At 42.7% G+C, this 19,218-nt stretch overlaps 1 protein-coding gene across 1 annotated transcript in view; it reads left to right on the forward strand.

Moving 5' to 3' along the window:
* LOC121286281 (protein phosphatase Slingshot homolog 1-like) overlaps positions 1–15,515 on the forward strand; it is a 109,334-nt gene extending 93,819 nt beyond the window's left edge. Inside the window, exon 15 of the mRNA XM_041203328.1 lies at positions 13,391–15,515. Coding sequence (XP_041059262.1) covers positions 13,391–15,337 — 1,947 coding nt within the window. The 3' untranslated portion in view covers positions 15,338–15,515. The remainder of the gene's footprint in view (positions 1–13,390) is intronic.
* Positions 15,516–19,218: the final 3,703 nt, after the last annotated feature.

Consider the following 19,218-nt stretch of genomic DNA (forward strand, 5'->3'; position numbering starts at 1 on the left):
TTTTAGTATACTCCAACCTCTCATTCACTTCAATACAACCTTTCTATTTGCTGGTTAATACATGATATAATGATTGAGTTTTGATATAAACCTATATATCTTTTAAAAAAGAGACCTATGATACCATCCAGGTTCAACTTGTCTTTGCGACAATTAGATACCTGATTCACTCAAATATAAATCACATGTCAGCATCACAATTTGCATCACAACAGTTTTGTTCTGTTAACCTACAAGACAAATGCTAATTTCTGTGAAAGCACTCAAAATGTTCGTATTGATAAGCTGACATTGGTAGTATTGTGTAGTTTACCAGATTTAACATGACTTTTAACTCATTGCATGGCCACAATAAGGCCAGAAACTACAGACAGTTTATTTAATCAAGTAAAATTTAACCAATGTTGGTAGGAAATATTATTTAGCAAGGGCATTCTGTGGCTGAACAACCCCAGATACCAATAGGTTAGTAATTTACAGTCAATACCATGGAGGGCTTGAAACTTTCATTATTTATAAGCCCAGATGCATGTTGACAATCTGGTGGGCACATAATAAAATATACCACTAACCTTAGCACATGTTTGGATTGAGGGTGGAAGTAGAAAAGAAACTGTAACTGTCTGATGACATTTCTTCTAGAAGTCCTTAGTTGAATCACATTAGGAAGAGAGGAAATGACATTAACACACTTTTGACATTGTGAAGTTTTCACAAGAAATATGGGCAGGAGTAGATCATATGGCCTGTCGAGTTGCTCCGCCATTCAATATGGTCATGGCTGATCTTTGGCAGGACAGTTGTACTTGATACATGGAGCCAGTTGTTCCAGTCATACAGTAAGAAACCAGATGGTGTTTTTAAAGATAATAACCTTGAATCTGTCCTACTAACAGAAACTCTTGCCTGTCATGAATGGTGGTGGACAATTAAACAATTCACTGGAGGAGGATGCTCCACAAATATCCCCACCCTCAATCTTGGGGGAGCCCAGCATATCAGTACAAAAGGTAAGGCTGAAGCATTTGCAACAATCTTCAGCAAGAAGTGCCAAGTGGCTGATCCATCTCGGCCTCCTCTGGAGATCCCCAGGATCACACATGCCAACCTTCAACCAATTCAATTCACTCCACGTGATATCAAGGAACGGTTGAAGGCACTGGATAGTGTAAAGGCTATGGGACCTGACAATATTCCAGCAATAATACTGAAGACTTGTGCCATGCCCCTAGCCAAGCTGTTCCAGTATAGCTGGCATCTACCCAGCTAAGTGGAAAATTGCCCAGGTATGTCCTGTACACAGAAAGCAAGACAAATCCAACCCAGCCAATTACTATTCCATCAGTCTACTCTTGCTCATCAGTAAAGTAATGGAAGGGGTCATCAACTGTGCTATCAACTTGCTTTGCAATAACCTGCTCACTGATGCCCAGTTTGGGTTCTGCCAGGGTCACTCAGCTCCTGATCTCATTACAGCCTTGGTTCAAAAATGGACAAAAGAGCTGAATTCCCGAGGTGAGGAGAGAGTGACTGCCCTTGACCTCAGGGCCGCATTTGACTGAATGTGGCATCACGGAGCCCTTGCAAAACTGGAGTCAATGAGAATCGAGGAAAACTCTCCACTAGTTGGAGTCATACCTAGCACAAAGGTAGATGGTTGTGGTTGTTGGAGGTCAGTCATCTGCGTTCCAGGGCATCAATGCAGGAGTTCCTCAGGGTATTGTCCTCGGCCCAACCATTTTCAGCTGCTTCATCAATGACCATCATAAGGACAGAAGTGGGGATGTTTGCTGACGATTGCACAATGTTCAGCACCATTTGTGACGACTCAGATACTGAAGAAGTCCATGTCCAAATGCAGCAAAACCTGGACAATATCCAGACTTGGGCTGGCAAGTGGCAAGTAACATTCGCGCCACACTAGTGCCAGGCAATCACTGTCTCCAACAGGAGAGAATCTAACCATCGTCCCTTGATGTTCAATGGCATTACCATCACTGAATCCCCCACTATCAATATTTGGGGGTTTATCATTGACCTGAAACTGAACTGGACTAGCCATATAAATACTGCGGCTACAAGAGCAGGACGGAGGCTAGGAATCCTGTGACGAGTAAAACGCCTCCTGACTCCCCAAAGTTTGTCCACCTCCTACAAGGCACAAGCCAGGAGTGTGATGGAATGCTCCCTACTTTCCTGGATGAGTGCAGCTTCCACAACACTGAAGAAGCTTGACACCATCCAGGACAAAGCAGCCCGCTTGATTGGCACCACATCCATAAACTTTCACTCCCTCCCCCTCCAATGCACGGTAGCCGCAGTGTGTACCAAAAGCAAGATGCACTGCAGGAATTCACTAAGGCTGCTTAGAACAGCACTTTCCAAACCCATGACCACTACCATCTAGAAGGACAAGGGCAACAGATAGATGGGAACACTACCACCTGGAAGTCCCCCTCCAAGCCACTCACCACCCTGACTTAGAAACATATCACTGTTCCTTCGCTGTGGCTGGGTCAAAAGCCTGGAATTCCCTTCCTAACAGCACTGTGAGTGTACCCAAACCACATGGACTGCAACGGTTCAAGAAGCTGCTCACCACCACCTTCTCAAGGGCAACTAAGGATGGAGAATAAATGCTAAGCGAAGCACACGTCCTGTGAATGAATAAAAAGAAGAAAACTGCTTATAAACCTGTGATAGTTTTCTTTTCCATCAATCCCTCTATTCCACATCCTTCAATTGCATATTAAAAAGTGCATCAACTTATGATTAATTTTTGACACTTTATGTGCCTTAGTCCTTGATTCCTATATTCAACAGCAAACGTTTCCTAGATTCCATTTCTCTATAATCCTAAAAATTTTCACAGTCTCTAGTAAGTCCTCTGTCATCCTCCTTATTTTATGAGTAAACTCTCAGAGTAGACCATTGCTCCTTGTAACCCATTTTGATTATTCCAGAAATCATTCTTGTAGTCATCCCCTGGACACCTTCTCATAACTCTATATAAATATTTAACTTAATCTACCTATAACGTAAACTAGTACAAGTAATTAGTTTTAAAAATTATAAGCAAAGCTGATTATATACATAAACATTTAATCAATAAAGTAAGATCAGCTAGAGATGGCAGTGCAGAGGGTGTGCCACAACTGCTGCATATGGGATTTCCTGGAGAGCACTGTGACCCTGGACAAACACATCAGCAATCAGGAATAAGCATAAGTTTGTGTTTTAAGGAAGTTCAGCTCAGTGTGTTAAGCTGGAGTCTGAGGTGCAGACAATGTGGGGCATCGCAGGTGGGGCAGGGGGCGGTGGTGATCTGTGGGCCAAGAGTTACCTAGGCACTTTGATCCAGGATGCAGTCACATCCTTTAAATCAGGAAGTGATACGGGTCCAGTTAGTCATCATGGACAGGAAAGTATGACGACAAGTCAGGCAGATAAGGGGACACCTCGTGCAGTGCTGGAGGAGCCTAGGACTTTTGCCCTTTTCCAACAGGTATGAGTCCCTTGCTTCTTGTGTGGATGAGAGCAAAGTCTGCAGGATAGTTGAGCAAATTGACCACGGCACCCTGGTCCAAGAGGCCATTCTTAGGATAGTAAAAAAAGAATTTAGTAGTGCTGGGGGATAGTAACTCTTCCCTGCAGTCATGACTGGGAGTTCCAGCAGTTATGTTGCCTGCTCAGGGTCAGGGTTAAGGATATCCTCTCTCAGCTGGAGAAGAAATGGAAGGATCCAGTGGTCATGGTTGTATAGGAGCTAATGACAAATAGGAGGAGAAATGAAGTTCTGCTGAGGGAATTTGAGGAGCTAGAACCCAAATTAATAAGTAGAATCTCGAAGGTTAGTAATCACAAATTGGCATAGGGTCAAGCAGATCAGTGAGTTGGATGTGTGGCTCAGAGTTATGTGGGATACAGAGGGTTTCAATGCATGGGCACTGACCAGGGTGACCAACTGTCAGGGAGTAAATTAAGGGACTCTATTGGTGCTGCCGAACCTGTAAGAGCAGGGGGATGCTGGCAAAACTATAAGATCAGGCTCACAAACTGCATTGACCGTCTTCCTGGACAAGCATTTGGAATCCTAAAGCACAAACCACGGTACTTCTGGGGCTGATACATATACAAACACAACTAGCCTACACATGCACAGATAACAGACTTGCAGAGGCATGTCCAAATTGAAGACTGGCCAGCATGTATACTGGCTGAAGCATGCACAGGCAATGTCTAGTGGACTCTGATAAATTCCAGGAAAATGTGTCCCAGGGAGGCATGACCTGGGAAATGGAACAAGAAGCCTAATTATCAGATAGTACGCTTGGCACTGTCACCAGTACTAGGGAAAGAGGGAGCTGTTGGGTTGGAATGGGCTCTGTTCTATTCCATATAGCCAGGCATTGAAGGAAAACCAGAGCCTAATTTTTACACACTTTATAAGCTCGTATTTACAGGAACACAGATTAAAACATGCACCAACAAACACAGCTTCAGTCTCTATACGTAGGGGCACAAGTGAATCCCCAGTTAATACACATCATCTGAATACAGTTAAACACCCAATTAATTTACAATTAACAGGCTCCACTTAATCCAAGCTGGGACCTGTACCCTGGCAAATCAAATATTTAGGGCTTAGATAGGACTTTCAACTGAAAAGGTGGGGGAGAGGATTCAGGTGAGGGGAAATTTATAAATCTAAGGAGAAAAGAAAAGGCCATAGCAACCGAAACGAAAATTAAAATTAAAGGTTCTTTATCTGAATTCATGAAGTATTTGTTATGATTTTAAATAATGGCACAAATAGTGTTAAATGGATTTGATATAATAGCCATTACAGAGACATGGTTGCATGGTGACCAAGACTGGAACTAAATATTCCAGGGTACTTGACATTTCAAAAAGACACAATGGAAACCTAGGGGAGATAGTCCTGATAATGTAAAGGACAATAGTGAAGCTGCATCTTGGCTCTGAAGAGCAGGAAGTAGAATTGATATGGGTGGTGCCAGGAAATGACAAGCGACAGGAAATGCTGGTGTGAGTAGTTTATGACATAAGAACTAGGAGCAGGAGTAGGCAATTCAGCCCCTCGAGCCTGCCCCATCATTCATTACAATCATGGCTGATCTCATTTTGGCCTCAACTCCAATTTCCCGCCCTCTCCCCATAACCTTTCAACCCATTACTAATTAAAAATCTGTCTATCTCCTCCTTAAATTTATTCAGCGTCCCGGCATCCACTGCATTCTGAGGTAGTGAATTCCACAGATTCACGACCCTTTGAGAAAAGTAATTCCTCCTCATCTCTGATTTAAATCTACCACCCCTTAGCCTAAAACTATGGCCTCTCGTTCTAGAATGCCCCAGAAGGGGAAACATCCACTCCACGTCTACTTTGTCTATGCCCTGTAGCATCTTATATACCTCAATTAGATCTGTCATCCTTCTAAACTCTAGCGAGTATAGGCCTAAACTGTTCAATCTCTCCTCATAAGACAAGCCCCGCATCTCTGGAATCAATCTAGTGAACCTCCTCTGAACAGCCTCCAGTGCAACTACATCCTTCCTCAAGTAAGGGGACCAAAACTGTGCACAGTACTCCAGGTGCAGTCTCACCAATGCCTTGTACAGTTGCAACAACACTTCCCTATTTTTATACTCTATTCCTTTAGCAATAAATGCCAAAATTCCATTTGCCTTCCTTATTATCTGCTGTACCTGCATACTAGCTTTCAGCGATTCATGTATGAGGACACCCAGATCCCTCTGCACTGAAGCGTTCTGAAGTTTCTCTCCATTTAAATAAGTCGCCTTTTTATTCTTCCGACCAAAATGGATAACCTCACACTTATCCACGTTAAAGTCCACTTGCCAAATTTTGGCCCATTCACCTAACCTGTCCATATCCATTTGTAAATTTCTTATTTCTTCCTTGCAACTTACTTTCCCACCTATTTTGGTGTCATCTGCAAATTTAGCTATAGTATCTTCTACCCCTGAATCCAAGTCTTTAATATAGATTGTAAATAGTTGGGGCCCAAGGACCGAACCCTGTGGCACCCCACTAGTTACAGCTTGCCATCCAGAAAAAGACCCATTTATCACGACTCTCTGCTTTCTGTTGGATAGCCAATCCTCTATCCAAGCTAATATATTACCCCTAACTCTGTGTGATCTTATCTTGTGTATTAATCTTTTGTGTGGCACCTTATCAAAGGCCTTCTGGAAGTCCAGATATACTACATCTACAGGATCCCCATTATCCACTTTGCTTATCACATCTTCAAAGAACTGTAACAAATTAGTCAAACACGATTTACTCTTCATAAAACCATGCTGACTCTGATGGATTGCATTTTGATTTTCCTACTGCCCCGTTACTACTTCCTTAATAATGGATTCCAACAATTTCCCAATGACAGATGTTAAACTAACTGGTCTATAGTTTCCTACCTTCTGCCTCCCCCCTTTTTGAATAAGGGCATTATACTAGCATTTTTCCAATCCACTGGAACCTTTCCAGAATCCAGAGAATTTTGGAATATTATATCAACTTATATTTCATCCCTTCCTTGGATTGACCTGGTTCTGTTGAAGGGTCATGAGGGCTCGAAACGTCAACTCTTTTCTTCTCCTCCGATGCTGCCAGACCTGCTGAGTTTTTCCAAGTAATTCTGTTTTTGTTTTGGATTTCCAGCATCCGCGGTTTTTTTGTTTTTATCAAGGAGCTAACTTAGCTCTCATGCGCAATGAGACAGGGTTAATTAGTAATCTTATAGTAAGGGATCCTCGGGAACAGTGATCATAATATGAAAGAATTCCACATTGAGTTCAAGAGTGATGTACAAAAGTCTGAAGCTTCAGTATTAAACTTAAGCAAACTTAATAGGAAATAAAACTAATTACATAGGTATGAGGGGAGAGTTGGCTGAGGGTAAATTGGAAAATTAGATTAGAAGGTAAGACAGTGGATATGTAATGGCAAATATTTAAAGAAATATTTCATGATTCTCAACAAATACACATTCCATTGGGAAATAAAAACTCCATGGGAAAAGTGGTCCATACTTGGCTATACTAAGTGGATAAGGATAGCTTTATAATAAAAGAAGAGGCTTATAATACCAAGAAGAGTAGTAAGACTGAGGATTGGGAGAGTTTTAGAAACCAGAAAAGGATGACCAAAAAATTACAGAGTAGAAAATAGAATATGGGAATGAGCAAACAAGAAATATTGAGGGCAGGATTCTCTTCTTCTTTGGGCAGGCCTGGGAGCGGCTGGGAAATAGACTGCCGCCTGCAATCGAGCTCCGACCGCAATTTCACGCTGGTGGGCCAGTTAAGACCTGCCCAGCGTGAAACACGGTTCTGCTCTGGCCAGGAAGAGGTGCGTCAGGTCCAATGGTGACCCGGCGGCTAGTTTAAAAGTGGACCAGGCAGCCCCTGAAAGGCTGCCACCAAGGATGTTCCTTGAGCCAGCACGATGGACCTGAGTGCAGCTGGACACGGGAGGGCAGGTCGAGTGGGCGCACAGCCCCCTGCTTCGCTGAATGCCTCGCCGGTCTTCTGAAGGAGGTGGCTGTCGGGAGGGACACCCTTGTCCCGAGGGATGGGAGGAGGAGGCCACCCCATCTCACCAAGAGAGCATGGGAGGAGGTGGCAGCATTGGTCAGCAGTGTGACATGGTGTGCGCTCCTGAGTGCAGTGCCAGAAGCGCTTCAATAACCTGCTGCACTCAGGAAGGGTGAGTACCATGTTGACGTGGGTCAGTGTGCAGATGTGTAAGGTTTGGCCATCCCCCTGTGGACCTTAGGATGCTTGAGTCTGAGTCCCAACTGTTCTTCACGCCAGACCTGGCCAAGGGGGTGAACCCTGGCTGCTTGGACTGAGTGCCTTGCAGCTCAAGGGCCATGAATTGGAAATGCCAGGTGTTCCTCAGCTGGGGTTGGCCAGGCTGCAATGGCATTGTATGTACCAAGTGGACAAATCAATGCTCCTTTGTTGTTTCAGGAGAAGATTGCCCACAACAATATAGGAAGGTCACAGACTGGCAGAGGCCCTGCTAGCCTCCTAATCCTTTCTAGGTATGAGCAAGACGCCCCTGGAGCTTTTGAGAGCAGGCATGTCCAAAGTGCAACTAGGCATGGAGAGGCAGGGGTGTCAGGTGAAGGTAAGAGTGCAGTGCATAGAGGTGAGAATTTCGGCTTGTGTAACCATTCTAGTGTAGTCTTTTCATTGATGTGAGCCTCGAACCTGGAGTCCCCATGAATCGTTGGAAGACGAGTGCACCATAAAGCTGATCTCCATTGTCTCACCAGGTTGCCTGGCACGCACAGTGACAGTGTGATAATTTTAACTAATAACATGTCATCCTTCTCCCTTTTAGGTACGCCAGCAAGCATTCGATCTCCGGACCCGAAGGGCCACCCCTGACACCGGAGGACACCAGGCGTCATTTCCACCTCTGTCACACCCACTCTCTGAAGCAGGCACCCATGCAGATAGCAGCACCTCGGTGGGCATTAGAGCAGCGGCTAGTATATCGGTGCACATTGGTGAGCGGACTTCATAATTGCTTGAGATGCAGGCGGAGGCAGAGTGTGCCCACGGTGACAGCAGTTGGAGGACTTCTGGGGACTAGGACGATGCTCAGTTGAAGGCTGATGATGAGCATCTGGAGTCGTCCATTAGGCGGCAGATGCTGACTGTCCAGTGAGATGTGGGAGGATCTGGCAGATATCCATGAAGGGTCTGTGTGCCATGGTCTCCATGATGGAGGAGTCCATGCAGAGCATGAGCACTGCGTTGACCATCATGGCCGAGTGCACTGCCTCTTCCATTTAGAGGGCGGTGACACTCATGGAGAAGCAGCTCCAGGGACAGAATGAGGGGTTCCTGGGGTTGCACTCGGACCTGCAAGCCCTCACACAGGCACTGACCTCAGGTGGTCAATGTCAGTGTGGGAGATGGATTAGGCACCCAGTATCCCAGAGTCCATCAGCAGTGTGCAGGAAGGTCCACAGTGACCTCACAGTCATCTCTGTCATCTCTGTGGGCTCCTCTCAGGGCCCTCTGGATGAAGGCAGCAGCAGCTCCGCCCCTCTGCCAGTGATCAGGGCATCTGATGAGGCTGCAGCCGCTGGGGAGATGCCAGGCGTGGCACTGTCTATTTCCACCCAGACGGGACCAGTACAGCCTCTATTGGCCAGAGTACAACCACCTAGGCCAACAAGTCTGCAGCCTGTCTCCAGTACCGGTGCCACCAAGGGAGGAGCAGCTAGATGTAACACTCACAAACTTAAATTAAAGGCACCATGAGCACAAGAGAGACAGGTAACAGGTGATTTTATGCTCGTTTTTGTTAACTTTATGTACACTGGTCTGGTGTCAAATACCAGAAACATTTCTGTTAAGATTATTGAATTGTCAGAATGACATAAATTGTGTTTTTGTCTTCATGGCCTGAGTGTGCTTCACCTTTTTATTTCATTGGTGTGGGGAACTCCAGTATCTAATGCTGAACATGGGTGGCTCTGAACTTTATTGTACAGGCATTGAGTGTTCTTGCTGTTCAAATGAAAGAGTCCTTTCAGACACCTGGGATGGAGGCAGCAGCCCTGACATGCATTTGAAGCAGATCCTTGGTAGCCTAGCTGAAGGTGCATTGGATCAAGGCATCCTTGGTATCCCTGCCTCCCTGCACGTTACCGAGGTATGGCTCCATGCCCTCTGCGTTCTCCTCACAGTGATCATCTTCAGACTTACTATTGGACTCATCATCTGTGGCCTGTGCAGCTGCATCAAGATCTTCTTCCTCTAGTGGGTCTGCCCTTGCCAGTGCAGAATTGTGGAGAGCGCAGCATGCAGCCACAATCAGTGATACCCACTCTGGGGGGTATTGTAGTGCTCCCCCTGAACAGTCCAGGCATCAGAAGCACATCTTGAGAAGACCTATGATCCTCTCTACCACTGCTCTTGTGGAGGCATGACTCGTATTGTAACGCTTCTCTGCCTCTATTCTTGGGTGGCAGAGAGGCGGCATGAGCCACCTCTTCAACAAATAGCCCTTGTCACCCAGCAGCCATCCATCCAGTTGGGCTGGAGCACTAAAGAGCCTCGGCACCTGGGAGTGTCTCGGGATGCACACATCATGGGAACTGCCTCCTATGGTTACACACTATCCACACGTTGATGGAGTGGAATCCCTTCCTGCTCACGAAGGCACCTAGCTAACCCATTGGCGCCTTGATGGCCAGATGTGCGCAGTCGATGGCACCCTGGATGGAGGTTGGTGGGGGGGTCCCAACAGTCACTGCAAAGCCTCTGGCTTGCTCCGCCTGGCTTACTTCATCTGTATGGTAAAGAATAAAGGTCAGTACCTTCTCTCATCAGCTTGACGCAACTGGGGACAGCTGACTGGGAGACTCCACACAGATCCCCCACTGAGCCATGGAAAGAGCTGGATGCATAGAAGTTGAGGGCCACTGTGACCTTCAGAGTCACTGGCATGGGATGTCCACCCACATAGTCGGAGCTGATCTCAGGCCCAATCATCTGGCAAATAGAGGTCATACTCTCCCTTGAGAGGTGAAGCCTCCTTCGACATTGCACCTCAGACATGTTGAGGTAGCTGCATCACCATCTGTAAACCCTGGCAGCAGTATAATGGCATCTTCTGTGGACCCTTCCGCCTTGGATTACCTGCTGGTCCTGTGCCTGCGCCTCTCCTCCCACAAGTCCCTCGTCTGGAAGCTGCATTGGGACACCAAGCCTCCTCTTCTTTCTGCCCCTCTCTTCCTACTCAAAGGAGGTGCCTCCAGCAGAAACCACAATCTCCATTACCAGAGTAAGGGAAGGCTGTCCAAACGTCTGAAAGGGTCCAAATGGTCTGAATCCTCCAGGGGCCTGGCAGACAGCAATGAGCCCTGCAAATGCTAATAATGAAGCCCTGAACAGAGATGAAGCTGTCAAGTACCAGTAAGCAACCAGCTGCAAACTATCTCCAAAACTCCTCACTACTCACGTTGGCAATGCTGCTGACCCTTTTTATCCCGCCCTTGGATGAGGTTTGTGAAAATGTCGGCTGGTCGCCTGCCTGTTTTGTCTGTGCAATGAGCAGAAAATCACACGAGCAAGGAAAAATCACAGCCAATTGGACTGTTAAGGGCCTTAAGTGGCCGCTTAATTAATGGTGGGTGCCGTGGGATGCTCACCCGACGTCATTGTGCACGATTTTACTCCCGTTCAGGTCAGGCGCACACCTACCTGTGGGACGAAAAATTCTGTTAACTTTCCAGATAATGTTTTGTGTCTGTCTTCATAGTAGAATATACATAGTGAAAAAAACAGAAAAAGTGGGGAGCCAAGGGCCTAATGAGAGTGAGGTACTTAGTGATTAATATTAGCCACGAAAAAGTACTGAAGAAGTTAATGGGTCTGAAAGCCAACAAATCGCCTGGATCTGATGGCCTACAAGCCCTACATCCTGGCATTCTAAAAGAAGTGTCTACAGACCAGTGGATGCACTGGTAATGATCTTCCAAAATTCTCCAGATTCTCGAATGGTCCTTAGGGAGGGGAGTAAATGTAACACGTCCATTCAAGAATGGAAGGAGAGCAAAAACAAGGAACTACAAGCCAGTTAGCCTAACATCAGTTATCAGGAAAATGCTGGAATTCATTATTAAGGAAGTGGTAACAGAGTATTTAGAAAATCTTAATATGTTGAGGCAGAGTCGGCATGTTTTATGAAAGGGAAATAATATTCGATAAATCTTTTTTTGTGGATATAACTATCAGAGTGGAAAAAGGGGAACCAGTTGATGTATATTGGATTTTTAAAAGGTATTCGATAAAGTGATACATAAAAGGTTGTTTCACAAGATGTGCTCATGGGGTTAGGGGTAATATGTTAGCAGGGATAAAGAGCTAGTTAAAGGACAAAAATGATTAGGAATAAATGGATCATTTTTTAGGTTGGCAAGTTGTCACTGATGGGGTGCCAAGGGATCAGTGCTGAGGCCTCAGCTATGTACAACTTATTTTCATGACTTATACGGAGGGACTGAGTGCAAAATATCCAGATTTACTGACGATACAAAGCTAGGTGGGAAAATAAGCTGAAAGGAGGACACGAGGAACCTGGAAATGGATAGGGTAAGCGAGTGAACAAGAAGCTGGTAGATAATGTGGGGAATTATAAGGTTATTCATTTTGGAAGAAAGAACAGAAAAACAAAATATTTTTTAAACGGTGCAAAACTGTTAAATGTTGATGACCAGAGAGATTTGGTTATCCTCATACATGAAAGTTACCATGCAGGTACAGCAAGCAAACAGTATGTTGGCCTTTATTTCAAAGAGGTTGGAGTACAAGGGTAAGGAAGCCTTGCTGCAATTGTCCAGGGCTTTGGTGAGGCCACACCTGGAGTACTGTGTACATTTTTGGTGGTCTTACCTAAGAAAGAATATATTTTCCTTAGATGGGGTGCAACAGAGGCTCACAAGATTGATTCTTAGAATGAGAGAACAGACTGAATAGAATCGGCCTTTACTCTCTGGAGTTTAGAAGAATGAGAGGTGACCTCATTGAAACATTAGATTCTGAGAGGGCTTGATAGGGTGGATACTGAGAGGCTGTTTCTCCTGGCTGGAGTGTCTAGAACTAGCAGTGGCAAAACCTCAGGATAAGGGGTCAATCATTTAGGACTGAGATGAGAAGAAATGTTTTCACTCAGAGTAAAGAATCTTTAGAGATTTATACCCCAAAGGGATCTGGATACTCAGTTATATATTCAAGGTTGAGATCAATAGATTTTTGTATAGCAAGGAATTCAAGGGTTATAGAGATCAGCGTGAAAGTAGAGTTAAAGTTGCAGATCAGCCATGGTATTACTGAATGGCTCAGCGGGTTTGATGGTCCATTCGGCCTACCACTGCTCCTATATCTTATGTTCTTAAATCCTTTTCCTAATATAGAGGCAAAAACTCAAGACGTGGTCAAACCATAGCTAGATACAATTTCAAATGTTGCACTAACTGTACTAATATTGACAGCAACCCTGACTTCCAGGCAGTCTAAACTAAACTTTCAAATGCTGTTGGAACACTAATTTTATTTCCAGGGCCAGAAAGGATCCTGGCACTAATGAGCCCTGAAAATATCCTCCTAGCTGGGATACATGACATAGGAGATTATACCTCCAGTAGGTTGCATTTTTAAAAACTTATTGCAAAAACATTTTAGATTGAAACAACTTCACCATGATTTTGGTCCTTGTTATTTTTAATTTATTTGTATATTTAGAGTGTATTCAAACATCATTATTTTTACCTGCAACTTCCAATTTAAACTATGCAATGTTTCATATTTATTCCAGGATGTTACTACTACTGAAACCCCCAACAATGGTAAACCTATTAATAAATTTGCTGCGGAATGCTCAGACTCTGTAAGTAATCTTGTGCGTGAGCAATTTACAGATCATCCTAAAAACTTGCATCAGGAACAGATATGTGGTACCAGCACTAAAGACACAAAAGCAACCAAGTCCAGTATTTTGGGATATTTATCAAATGTAGCTACAGATGTACCAATGACGGAATTTGACGGAATTCCCAGTGAGTCAGAACTATATCAAGTGACAAGAAAGCCTGTCAATAGGTCCGATGCTGTTGACATAACTGATGCAATACTTTTGCATGGAACTGCAGAAAGAGGTGTAGGTTTAGAAACGAACTGTGAAGGGCAAAATCAACAGCAAAAAACCATGGAGGCTTATCACAACTGCAGAAACGTGGTCAATGACTTCCACCATGAAACTTTGGTTCTTGATGCGATGACTTCACTGTCTGGTGGACACCAGGACTTGAAACAGTTACCAGTAATAAGTCCATGTATGGGCAGCCATGACTATCTAAAAACTTTAATAGATTCAAAGACTGGTTTTATTCATCCAGACTCTAAAGCTGACAAGCAGCTGCTGCAGCTGCCGGAATCCAAAAAACATCAGCCAGAATATAAATTAAGTCAGTTAAATAGTAATGTCCTAACTTTGGGAAATGAGCAGGATAATACAGCAGAAATAATGGAGCACTCTAAGTTTGTGCTTTCTATGCCATCTGTTAGGCAAGCAGTGGAAGATAATCAAGTGGTATCTCCTAGTTGCAGTAGTGAAAAGATAAGTGTTAATTCAATGAAAGAAGTAAAACAACTGATATGTAACCAGGAGATGGAAAGATCAAAAGTCCAAAGCTACTTAATGCAGCATCAAGAATCTATCCTTCAGCTTCAGAAAGCTGGGTTGGTAAGAAAACATACCAAAGAGTTGGAAAGACTAACTTTTCTAAAATCTCCAAACAAACCACTGCAGAGACAACATTTTGAAAATAGAAAAGCTGCACTTGCAGAGAATGACTCCTTGGAGTTGATCATGCATGAGCCAGTGGTAGACATTCAGGATCTAACACAAGCCTACGAAGATGTGGAGAACAATGCATTGCCAGAAACTAGCTGTGATGAGTTTAATATTATGGATGGCATATTCCAGAAAACATCTACACCTTATGTGAATAATAGGAGTGGGTCAGGATTTCTCACTAAAGATCGCTTGCAGCAAATCTGTGCAACACTGATACCATCTCCTTTAGCTTCAAGCTTGACTCGTAGCTCCAGCAGTGATAGCCTTCACAGCATTCAAGGACAGCCTGGTTTAGTTGAGCTCCGGATACAAGAAATTGAAGCCAGGATGCGTCAGGCAGGACTAACTATTTGTTCAGAAATGAAGCGGTCGCATTCCTTAGCCAAACTGGGAAACCTGAACATATCTAGTGAGGATCTGTCATCCAGGGAGAAAGAAGCTGAAACTTTTGTAAGGTCAAGTCATGTCAAACTGATTGAGAGTTTGTTGTTGCCTAATGCTGTTGCAAAAATGCAGTGGGAAAGCAGTCTCTGTGGAGAAATGGATATGCAAACAGAACAGGTTTCCTTCATAAAGCCACAAAATAAATCATTTGAGACTTCCAGTTCTATATTGGAACATAAAACTCTGAAATTGCCTGATATTCAGTGCACAGATCAAGTTGAACACCCTTGTCAGATGTTTTCTCCTACCAAATACAGTATTAATGACCCAGAGGTTACACGGCAGCGTATAGACTTTAGCTCCATTCCATCATTTGGACTAAGCCAGTTCCATACCCAGAGTGCCAACGAACTCTATGCCTTGACTTCTCGGGAACAGAATGTACGAACGCATCCTATCTGGAAGCTCAGAAAGCCATGTGAGAGAAAGAGAACTAGCAATCCATTCTATAATACCATGTGATTTCTTGGCAAGGAAATGCATTCCAATCTTCCTTTTTAAACATAAAAACCTTAAACCAAAAATATTTGAAGTTCTAGCCTATGTTGGCCAATCTCTTGTAATAGCTCAGAAAATTATTCAAAAACAATGTTTTTGGCAGGTAAAGCTCCATGCTGATTAGTTTGCTTCTTTAGAATGAATCTAGAATTTCTGAAATTGCGTTTTTACTTTTAAAATGAAATTTCACACTTTGTAGCAACAGTTCGCAGTGTTTCTTTTAAAAGAAGACCACTGCGAAGTACCGATTCAGCTAGGACGACTTAATTTTGGGAGGATTGTCATGAAACTTTAATGTTGAGGCAAAGTCCTGAAAACTATTGTTTGTTACATTCTCCAAACCCAACAGAAAAACTGGAAAAGAAAATCACATGGATTAAGATGAAGTTTCATAGTCGCAATTGATATATATGGCTTGTCTCCAAATCCTGCATGATTTGCACTTTTTTTAATAACGTCCTTTTTGGTTGTAGGAGAATAAATGATCTTTCCCAAGATTATAACACGAGTTCCATTTTACCCCTAAATCCATAGAATTTGCAGAAAACAGCACAATGATTCATTTTGTCCAAACAAAGACCCCTTTTTGGGCCTACTTCTGTAAATAATTTCTTTCCCATTCTTGCCTTAAGCTGAAGTAGTGTAGAATATAGTTCTGTGTAAAATTGTTTTGCTGTGAGTTAGTATGCTGTTGAGAATGACCAGCATAAAGTACACATCAGACTTCATGTTTTTTTACTTTTCCATTGATTCTCTATTTGTGACATTGTGCCCTCTCCATTTAATAGTGCTGTTGAAATAATTCTAAAGTGGTAGTTGTCTTTTTAAATTCAAAATTTCACACAAGGTTTTGTTTTTTTCTTGTAATTTCTTGATACATTGCATTGTGCATGTAAATATTGTGACTATTTCCTACTTGTTTATTATTCCTCTGGCCAGATTTCTTTGTTCTTTATTCCACAATTTGCCATGTTTCTTCCTACAAATAATGGGTATATTATGTATTTGAGAATTTGTTTCTGAGAAAAACCCCATCTCTATAATATCTGGTCTTACTCAAAACTGAATCATCAGCTAGCACGTAAGCATTAACTGTAGTGATTAGTTTGTCAAATTTTCCTGTTACCACATGTGACAATTTTCCAGGATTTTTGCTAATACTTTGAAGAATTATTTTCTGAGATTGTCATTTTTTAAGACTTTCTCTCAGCCCATAAATTACTTGGAGAACAAACACTTCATTTTAAACAACCTATAAAATAGACTATAAACCTATTTCAGTTTGAAATTTCTGGGGCAAAGTTTCCTGGTGCCCCAATTGATTCAAGTAGAATGAAGCTGAGCTTCAGAGCAGGAGGTCCCAAATTTGCTTCCTGGTCTTTGCTGTGTTAAAAGTTTTCAGCAGGCTATCTGAGAAGATGCTGAAGAATGTGTCCATTGACTAAAGAGCAGAACATCAGTCAGGTTTCCTACTCCTAACTGATATCCAGTGACTGGTTTCAGCTGAAGACACGATCTGGCTTGCTTATGATAGCAATACGTGTAAGGGCTGAGATTTAATGTCTTGGTTGACTGATGAAAATGACCGCTTGAGTGTCATACTAGCAGAAGACCAGTGCCCATGGAGTGTACCCCAGCATGATTTAATGCATTCAGTAGAGAGATGGGGAGAGTGGGGTAACAATTGCAAAAAGAAAGCGTCCTAGGCATAGATTGTATGTTCTGACCCACTTCTTAGAAGGGAGACAAACAATTTGAAGTAAAATTATCATGCCTCAAAACCCATCTGACTTCCTTGCATCTTTTTCCCCTCCTCCAAAGATTCTGTGTTTCATTTCTGCAGGAAGAAACCATCTAAAAGAATGGATTTGTTTAGCTCCTCCTTATAAGCAGCACATAATCTCATTGCTGCATAGGAGTATTTACATTCCATGACACTGCACTGTTTCAGCAGTATTATAAGGCCACTGTGTGGCAGGAAAGATGTAATTCATTGTGGTAATGTCAAATGAGGATGCATCACGTATTTTTGTAAAAAGAAGTCTTAATCATGGTTACACTATTATATTAAACCTCCATGGAACGTCATATATATTAACTCAAGTTGGCATCCTGTGCTTCTTAATTTTTTTCAGCATTTTTCTGCTGTTAATTCCCATCTGATGGATGCAGATGATTGCTGAGAGACTTTGGCCAAATAGCAAATAAAACCATACCTGATTTATGTATTTTCATTAATTTCTGAGAAAGATGGTGGAACTCCATTAAATATGTCATGGCAATGTGTTAATGCACTTGCATCATCTAACCAATTCAGGTGCACATTGGATTGGGTGGTGATTATATTATCAAGTATTGTACAGCTTAAAATACTGAAATATGGGGCATCAAAAAGTGGAAAAGTTTAAGGTAGAATTGAAGTATGATAATAAACTGATTTGTAAGATTGGGGTCAACCAGACAAACTGAGACTGGAATATATAACACAAATCAATAAACTATAGGCATGACAGTTTCTTGAATTAACATGTAAAGTCTCAATTATAGAATATCAGTCGATAGTTATATTACAGTAGGTTTGTCTCTCTGATCTTGTGAGGTAGATAGATTTGTGCTTTGCAGGAAGATTTGTTAATGACTGCTCTAAGTGGCAGGATTCGCAATGCAGCCAAAGTCCACTTTTTTTAAAAAAAGTACTCAAACCAAGAATCTTGGAGACAGATGATTCCAAAATTAATTGCCTAAGGACATTGCAGCTTAAAAGCGCATTTAGACATAAAAGCCTGAGACCATTGGTAATAAGGGCCCACGCTATCTATATTTAGACTTCAAAATTATCCTTTAGGTTTGAGCAGCTGGCTATAATAGCTAACAAATGCCACCACATGGTCTGCTACTAAATGTAACAGCCTATAAGGTTCCAGCTTCAGTAGCTAGTCTGTTAAATTTATTTTATGATGCCACAGTTGGCCTTACTGCCAAGAAGGGTGAAAAAAAATCATCCAGAGCTCATGCTATCCATAAAGTACTGGAATTACTAAGTTTCTTGCTCATTTTATATATTCTTGAAACCTTGAAGTGTGATAGATGATCTCAGTTGTTTTGTATACATTCACACATCTGTAACACTGATCACAGCAAGTCAAAGGATGCGGTATTTTATATGGACAGGAAAATTATACAATGTCTACTGAAGTGTATGTGTGTGTCCTTTTAAGGCTACCAAGATTAATTGATAAGAAAAGACTGGGTAAATTCATGCAAAGGTTAATTGCTATTCAGCTTTCCAATCAGAACCCATGTTTTGTTGTGGCAAGGTGAATTAGAAACTTGTATATTATGGTTCAGGAGAATTTTTTAGCCATTACAAATTTATTGCTGAAAAAGACATTTTGTCAAAGCTTTTCGTCTTGCACTTATCATGACAATCACAAGAATACCAATGTCTGGGAAAGCAACAACTTTATACTGTATGAGAGGAGTGTGCTGACTGGTTGGCAAATGGACTTTGATTGGCGGAGGTGTTGCCATGGAGAATGCACCAGCTAATGGTCACTGTCAGTTAATAGGAGTACTTACATTCATTACGTTTGAAATTTTAAACCAGTCAGCTTGACTCTAGTCAAGGCATTGCCCTGAGGAATGCCCCTGCGAATGACTGTCACTTATTTTGTTCAGCTGAAACAGGTGCTCTGTGTATACATGTTCTTTCTGTCATCAAAGAACAGGACCCTGTGTATTAATATATGTAGCTTCCAGTACATGCGAATGCACCACACTGCGAGCCCAACTGACATTCTTAAATTGGTTGTCAGCATAATTTTTATCACACTGAGGATTATTTA

The sequence above is a fragment of the Carcharodon carcharias genome, chromosome 13 (genome assembly GCF_017639515.1).
Source record: "Carcharodon carcharias isolate sCarCar2 chromosome 13, sCarCar2.pri, whole genome shotgun sequence".
Classification (NCBI taxonomy): domain Eukaryota; kingdom Metazoa; phylum Chordata; class Chondrichthyes; order Lamniformes; family Lamnidae; genus Carcharodon; species Carcharodon carcharias.